This window comes from Lithobates pipiens, unplaced genomic scaffold (assembly GCF_037356315.1).
Source record: "Lithobates pipiens isolate NorthernLeopardFrog02 unplaced genomic scaffold, aLitPip1_a1.2 Scaffold_18, whole genome shotgun sequence".
Taxonomy (NCBI): Eukaryota; Metazoa; Chordata; class Amphibia; order Anura; family Ranidae; genus Lithobates; species Lithobates pipiens.
Genome location: NW_027507758.1, coordinates 140906742 through 140915657, shown reverse-complemented (window position 1 = coordinate 140915657; position 8916 = coordinate 140906742). Strand labels below are relative to the sequence as shown.

At 44.1% G+C, this 8916-nt stretch overlaps 1 protein-coding gene across 1 annotated transcript in view; it reads left to right on the top strand.

The window, feature by feature from the left end:
• Positions 1-7794: 7794 nt before the first annotated feature.
• FH (fumarate hydratase) overlaps positions 7795-8916 on the top strand; it is a 40063-nt gene continuing 38941 nt past the window's right edge. The window contains exon 1 of the mRNA XM_077486197.1: positions 7795-7961. Within this exon, the coding sequence (XP_077342323.1) occupies positions 7854-7961 (108 nt within the window). The 5' untranslated portion in view covers positions 7795-7853. The remainder of the gene's footprint in view (positions 7962-8916) is intronic.

The window sequence follows — 8916 nt, the reverse complement described above, 5'->3', positions numbered from 1 at the left end:
GGCGAATGGCGATACTACATGAGTGAGACTTTTACACAGCCTGGCCACATACAGAGCACCAACATTGAAGTAGTACCTTCAGACGTTCTACGAGCAAAAATGACACATCTGATTTCTCAACCACCTATTACACTTTTGAAGGCCCTGGAGTACCAGGACAATGGAATTCCCCATAAAATGACCCCACTTTGGAAAGAAAACACTCCAACGTATAATCTGTGAGGCATAATGAGTCTTTTGAACGGTTCATTTTTCTCTAGAAGTTTTTGGAATATGTGGAAAAAAATCAAAACACATTTTTTTTTTACACAAAGTTGTCAATTTATAAGATATTCCTAACACATAGCATGTATATAGCAAAAATTACACCCCAAACCACATTCTGCTACTCCTCCCGAGTATGGCGATACCACATGTGTAGAACTTTTACACAGCCTCATCACATAGAGAGGCCGAACATTGAAGTAGTACGTTAAGGCATCTAGAAGCATAAATGACACATCTCATTTCATTTCTACCCATCACACTTTTGAAGGTCCTGGAGCACTAGGACAGTGAAATTACCCACAAAATGACCCCATTTTGGAAAGCAAACACCCCTACATATATTCTATGAGGCATGGGCTGCAAATAGGTGCTCGGGTCTGGTGACAGGTACTTGAGTACTCTGATGGCCTGGTGCAGGTACTCGGGTACTCTGATGGCCTGGTGACAGGTACTCGGGTACTCTGATGGCCTGGTGACAGGTACTCGGGTACTCTGATGGCCTGGTGACAGGCTCTCTGATGGCCTGGTGACTGGTATTTAGGTACTGTGAAGGGCGGTGATAGGTACTCGGGTACTCATATGGACTGTGACAGGTACTCGGGTACTCAGATAAACTGTGACAGGTACTCAGATGAACTGTGACAGGTACTCAGATGAACTGTAACAGGTACTCGGGTACTCTGATGGACTGGGACAGGTACTCAGATGAACTGTGACAGGTACTCAGATGGACTGGGACAGGTACTCGAGTACTCAGATGGGCTGTGACAGGTACTCGGGTACTCTGATGGGCTGTGACAGGTACTCTGGTACTTTGATGGGCTGTGACAGGTACTCGGGTACTCTGATGGACCATGACAGGTACTCAGGTACTCTGATGGACGTGACAGGTACTCGGGTACTCTGATGGACGTGACAGGTACTCGGGTACTCTGATGGACCGTGACAGGTACTCGGGTACTCTGATGGACCGTGACAGATACTCGGGTACTCTGATGTGCCGTGGCAGGTACTCAGGTAATCTGATGGGCTGTGACAGGTACTCAGGTACTCTGATGGACTGTGACAGGTACTCGGGTACTCTGATGGACTGTGACAGGTACTCAAGTACTCTGATGGACTGTGACAGGTACTCTGATGGACTGTGAGTGACATGTACTATGAGGGGTGGTGACAGGTCCTCTTTATTGGGGGGGCAATCAGTGTGATTGGTGTACACTGTAAGCGGTACCAAGATGTTACCGCAATCTCCTCCGCCACAACAGGTGCGCTGCCTGGCCGTCATTTGACGGCCAGCATTCAGGAACTAGTTAAAGAGGAACTGCAGTCTGCTCACAAAGTTTGTAATAAAAACATCTTTGCTATTCTTAAGCTTCCATCCAACCACTTTGCATATTATTTTATATATACTGTGATCAGGGTTGTCTTATTGATTGAACCCTGGGCAAACATTTTCTTGCCCAACATACAATTTCACTCTCAACCTGCTCTGCGTATACAATAAATAGCAGCTAGACTCAAAATCAGTTTACTGAATCAGATCAGGCAGCAATTGTGATCGATTGCCAGAGGTTAGGGTGTATCCTTATCACTCACTGACTGGCTGCTAGGGGATTCAGCACATATTATGGCTCACTTATTATTTGCTAGAGATTACAGCACATGACTTCTGTTTGTTGATTGGTTGCTAGAGATTACTGTAAATCAATACTGCTCACTGATTGTTTGCTGGAGGTTACTGGACATCCTTACCACTCAGAAATTGGTTGCAAGAGGTTACTGCACATTATTACTGCTTACTGATTGGTTGCTACAGGTTACTGCATATTCTCACCGCTCAATGATTGGTTGCAAGAGGTTAGTGCACATCATTACTGCTCACTGATTGGTTCCTAAAGGTTACAGCACATCATCTCCTCACTGCCTGCACACCCATGGACTGGGGAGGTGAGGGGACCCATCAATAGATAGAAAACTCCAAGAGTTACTAGGACTTCTGAGATCAGTGACAATGCTGGGGGTAGGGGGGTGTGTGATCAGTGGCAATGCTGGAGGGTTGATGGGATCGTTGACAGTGGTGAGGGGAGGGGATTAGTTAGGAAGCAGGACAATGTGGCAAATTCTGAATCATGTAGAGCAAAGCTGGAAATTTTTGGCAAGTATATAGTTGGGGATTCTACAATAACCACCAATGTAATGGGGAATTTACAATGACCGCCAATGTGAGAGGGGATTTACACTGACCACCAATGTGTGTGGGGATTTGCACTGACCACCATGTGCCAGGGGATTTTACATCACCTACCAATATAAAGATGGATTTCTACACTGACACCAATAAAATAGGCGCATTTACACCAATCACCAGTGTAAGGGGGAATATAAAATGGCCTCCATGTAAGGGGAAATTTACACTGACAACCATGGTCGAAGAGATTTGTACTGGCCAGCAATATAAAAGGGGATTTACATTGACCATCAGTGTAAGGGCAATTCTGGATTTATCACAATGTAAAGGGAAATGTACACAATATAATGAAGAATTTACACTGACAACAGATTTTACAGCAACAACCAATGTAATGAATGACTTTACATTAACAAACCAATAGGGGAAGTTCTACACTGCCCACCAATGTGAGGGAGGATTTACACTCACCACCAATTTAAAGAGGGCTTCTACATGAACTACCAATGTAAGGGAGGATTTGAAAATGACCACAAATGAAAGTTTGAATTTTTTTTACTGATTGCCAATATAAAAAGGAATTTCTACACTGGCCACCAATGTGATGGGGATTCACATTGACCACCAATGTAATGGGGATTCACATTGACCACTAATGTGGTGGGGATTCACATTGACCACTAATGTAATGGGGATTTACACTGACCACAAATCTAATAGGAGCATTCACAGGAACCACTAATGTAAGGAGGGATTTACACTGACCACCAATGTAAGGAACACCTTCACACTGGCCACTAGTGTGAGTGAAAGGATTGTACACCAAATCCCATTGTAATGAGAGGATTTACACTGACCACCAATGTAACTGAGCCATTTAGCCTGCTTTCACATTTGTGTGTTGGGAAAGCATGCAAAGTAATTTTCCTGACACCACAGAAATGTACTGCCCTTTATCAGATAAATAGCAGTGCCATTAATTGTTAATGACACCCTCACGCATCTGCTGAGATATACGTAATCACATGCAACACAATTCACGGTGCTGTGGCCCCATCTTATTTTGAAAAAGGGTTCCACTTCCAATTTGCTTACCTTTGCAGGACAGGCTGATGTTAGGCTTAATGATCACAGTTGTAGCCAGGACTTTCAAGCATGTTCTTTTACCTCCCCAGGGGGCAGCATTCAGCAGAAGTGATGGTGGATATGACCCCAGGGGGGCATGATATACATATGGAATAGCGAATATTCCCACGCTACTATGGAAAATTACTAAAAATCAATCAAGGTGCAGCAGACACCGTGAGGGTCAAACACTACCCCCACTAGAAGGTATATAAAAATCAATAGCTGGTGTTGCGCTCCAATATAAGAAAATAATTAAAGTGCTAATCAAGGAAAAAAATAACTTAAAAAATGCACATAATATAAAACCTCAGATAATAATAATAAATAAATGTAAACAATGCATCAATGTGCAAACACAAAATAACGCACAAAGGTGCTAATAAAGTGACTATAGTGAATAAAATATGTAACCAAAAGTGTAAACTAATGTAAAATAAAACATGTAATCAAAAGTATTGATGTTTCAGTGAGGAGCTTTAAAAATTGTAAATATGCACATAAACGAACGAGCAGCAAGCTCGTGGGCCTGGATGTCACTTCTGGTGTCCGTCTGTCCTACTCGTTACGTCACTGTCACGTGATTTCATCAGGGATGGTTGTGACAGTCGACAATGGGAAAGAAGGAAATCCATCGCTCCAGGCTGATCCACCGAAAAACTGATTGCTCTTCCTCCAAACAGATAGGGGTCCCAGGTGCAGGCTAATTGCACTAGCCAAATGGAAAAGAACAGAAGGACTCTGGATAGCCGCACTCTGGATCAGATAAAGTGAATTGTGCCTTTATTGTTCCCACTAAAAAACCTTCACATCATACAAGTCACAACAGCAAAGGGAAAAAGAATATAGAAAATTCTTTATTCTATGTTCTTTTTTATATATTCTTTTTCCCTTTGCTGTTGTGACTTGTATGATGTGACGGCTATCCAGAGTCCTTCTGTTCTTTTCCAATTGATGTGACAGTGACGTAACGCGCAGGACAGAAGGACAACAGAAGTGACGTCCAGGCCCACAAGCTCGCTGCTCGTCCTTTATGTGCATGTTTACAATTTTTAAATGTGAGTAATTTTACATTTGGCTTTATAAAAATAAACATCTTATAATACATACTACACTATGGAAGTATCTTCCTTCTTCTAATCTCCCCTCCTCCATGACTGATATGGTAATACCTGAGATGGTTTCTTGCTGACATAACAATGGGAGAAACATATAGGGAGCAATATCCAGGCTCTAATTAAAACGGAACCATCAGGAAGGAACGCTGGAGGGATTTCCCTGTGTGTGATCACCTATCCTTACTTGAGTATGCTGATTACCTTACAGCAGTAAGGTAAAAAGTTAGCACACCCACGGGTGTGAAACGCATCGAAGATTTCAACCACAGAAGTCACAAGAGTCACTTGATGATACAACTCAGCACTTTAATTCTTGCACCAGCACCTTTTTTCACTTATTGAACATTATTATTATTTGCACATTGGTTTGCACCTATATGGACTTTTATATAATTTATTCGCATGGTTTATATATTATTTATTTGTGTATTAATCCCATGTATCATTTACATATGATGAGTTCATAATTTTATTAACAGTATTTTCAATCACACGTACACCCTGTGTCATTTCTGGCACTGTTATCATTTATTTTGGAGCGAAACACCACTGTTGGTAGTGTTTGACCCATACGGTGTCTGCTGCACCAAAGCTCCTCACTGAACCTCATAGTAGCGTGGGAATACCCATTCAATACATCAATACTTGAAGGTTATATATTTTATTCACTACAGTCACTTTATTAGCACCTTTGCATGTAATTTTGTGTTTACACATTGATGCATTGTGTACTTGTATTTATTATTATCTGAGGTTTTATATTATGTGAATTTTTTAAGTTATTTTTGTCCTTGATTAGTACTTTATTATTATTATTATTATTCACGGTTTATCTAGCGCCAACAGTTTACGCAGTGCTTTACAATGTATAGGGGGGACAACACAATTACAGTACAATACAAAAAGCACTGGAGGGCCCTGCTCATAGAGCTTACATTCTAAATGGAGGGGGTGGTGGTACAACAGGTAATAGCTGCAGAGAATGATTTGATGGGGGTTCGGGGACAGTTAGGTGGGTGTGGGATTGGCTTCCCTGAATAAATGAGTTTTCAGGGAACTCCTAAAGGTGGACAGGGTAGGGGCTGATCGGACACACTGAGGCAGGGAGTTCCAGAGGATGGGAGAGGCTCTGGATAAGTCTTGAAGGCGAGCATGGGAAGAGGTAACAAGGGAGCTATAAAGCAGGAGGTCCTCGGAGGAGCGGACAGGACGATTGGGCAATATCTGCAGATGAGGTTGGTGATGTAGATGGGGGCGATGTTGTGGATGGCTTTGTATGTTATGGTTAGCATTTTGAATTTTACACAGTGGGGTAGGGGAAGCCAGTGAAGGGATTGGCAGAGAGGGGTAGCAGTCACAGAACGATTAGTGAGGTGTATTAGTCTAGCAGCAGCATTCATAATAGACTCAAGGGGGGATAGCCTGCTTAAGGGTAGGCCATTAAGGAGAGAGTTGCAGTAGTCAATGAGTGAACGAGTTGCTTTGTGGTGTCATTAGTCAGGAAGGGTCGAATTCTGGAGATGCGGAGGTGAAGGCGGCAGGATTTAGCCAGTGATTGGATATGGGGGCTGAAGGAGAGGTCAGAGTGAAGGATTACACCCAGGACCCTGGCATGTGTGGAGGGACCAATGGTTGTGTTGTTGATATTAATGGTGAAGTCATGGGGGGGGGATCGTGAAGACGGAAATATAACAAGCTCAGTTTTAGAAAGATTGAGTTTGAGGAAGTGGTGTGACATCCATACTGATATGTCATTCAGTAAGTTGGAGATCTGTGAGGAGATTGAGGGGGTGAGTTGAGGAGTGGAGAGATAGATCTGGGTGTCGTCAGCATAGAGGTGGTCATGATCATCAATGTCCTGATGATCAGTGCAGCCCCAAGAGTGCCCATCAATGCTGCCAATCACATACCTCCCAACATTTTGAGATGGGAATGAGGGACACCTACTAGCTAATGTATGTATGCTTAGGAAATGCCTCCTGCCACATCCCCTTAAAGGAGAATGCTTAAACAAATGCAGTCATTTAGATTTTGGATGAAAGGCTTAGCACTGGGAAACTTTTTTAAAGATAAAAAGTGCATTTTATATACAACTATATAGATCAGACCAAAATGAGGGACAAATGAGGGGGAAAGAGGGACGGAGGGACATTGCTCCAAATCAGGGACAGTTGGGAGCTATACAATCAGTGCCCATTAGCACTACCAATCAGTGCCCATTAGTGCTACCAATCAGTGCCCATTAGCACTACCAATCAGTGCCCATTAGTGCTACCAATCAGTGCCCATTAGCGTTACCAATCAGTGCCCATTAGTCCTACCAATCAGTGCCCATTAGCGCTACCAATCAGTGCCCATTAGTGCTACCAATCAGTGCCCATTAACGCTACCAATCAGTGCCCATTAGCGCTACCAATCAGTGCCCATTAGTGCTACCAATCAGTGCCCATTAGCGCTAACAATAAGTGCCCATTAGTGCTACCAATCAGTGCCCATTAGCACTACCAATCAGTGCCCATTAGTGCTACCAATCAGTGCCCATTAGCACTACCAATCAGTGCTCATTAGCGCTACCAATGAGTGCCCATTAGTGCTACCAATCAGTGCCTCAGCATCAGTGCCCATAAGTGCTGCCTAACCTGGGCACACCCTAATCACCATATGTGATGTGAATTCCTTCTGTTTAGATCCCTAACGGGGCACCTAAATATATTGTAGAAAAATAATTAAAAAATAAAACTGTGAAAAATAACAAATTATATTTAGTTTTTTTAAATACACACACCATCCACTGCTCTACAGACAGTCAGTATATATTCCCACGTATTTGAGCTTTGTGGTACACATCCTAATGCAATAGGCTGTGCACACCTATGAGGGCCTCCATTATATTAGCTATCGGGAAATCTCATTATATAAACATTGCAGTGCCCCTTGTACTTCCCAAGCATTAGTAATTCATTTTTATTTAAACGTCATCAGCAAATATAGCGGATTCCGATAGATACAAAGTAGCAGTACCGACGGCGATCGATTGCTCTTCCCTAGGAGTGTACTCCTCGCGTGTAGACGTGCCCTGGAATAGGTGATTGGCTACTTTGCTCTGGAGTGGGCGGGCCCCGTGTTGTACTCAGTGTCAGTGTCCTGGGATCACCATGCACCGTTCTTTCAGTTCCCTACAACTTCTCCGGCACATCTCCGGCCAGGGGGGGCCGCGCTGCGCTGCTATCCGGCTCCAGTTGTCTTGGAAACCAAGCAGGATGGTAAGGATCGATGCGTGCCTGCGGTATCGGTGTACTGCAGAGGAAGGTGACCTTCCTGTCCTGGGATCACAGGGCTGTCAGGCATGTTGGGATTGACATGGAGGTCACTGTCATGTGCACACTATCAGATCACTGGAAGGGGCACAGTTCTAGGAGGATGGTGGAGGCTGATCACCATCAGAGGTGGAGGTGACATGCTGATACATTGGCTCCATTCCAGGTCACAGATCTGTAACAAGCATTGCCATCAGGATCTCTGACACTCATATACAGCATACAAGGCACAGCTCTGTGACACCAAACACAGCTGGGGGACAAGAGATCCTTTGTAGAATGAGGCCAGCAATGGCAGCCTCCATATTTCTTATAGGATGGGGGTCACTATAAATGTGTTTAACCACTTCAATACCGTGCACTTTCCCACCTTCCTGTCCAGGCCAATTTTCAGCTTTTAGCGCTGTCACTTTTTAAATGACAATTGCGCGGTCATGCTACACTTTACCCAAGATACAAAAAGATTACCGCTCCAAAGTAATGACCTCTCCCAAAGCAGCTGTCTCTACAGTCTTACAGGGTGCCGGTGTTCTGGCAGATAGTGTCCTGCCGTCATATAGTGTCTGCTCCGTACTGCGCATGCGGAGTACGGAGCAGACGAAGCTTCGGAAAATCTCAGAAGATGAATGGCGCCTGCGCCGTGAGTGGAGGTAGTAGCCCCACCATCCAAGCAGACATAGGGTTGGGAAAATTAGAAGGCCCCTCTCAGGATTGCTTCGCTCGCCACGCTTCGTGCTCGGCCTCGCTGCGCTCGGCTCTTTTGTATTCCAACTCTATGTCCACTTGGATGGTGGGGATAGAACCTGGACTCACAGGGCAGGCGCCATTCATCCTCGGCTATTTTCGGAATTAGTGTACTGCGCAGTACACAGCGGACACTATCCGATGGGGGACAGTATAT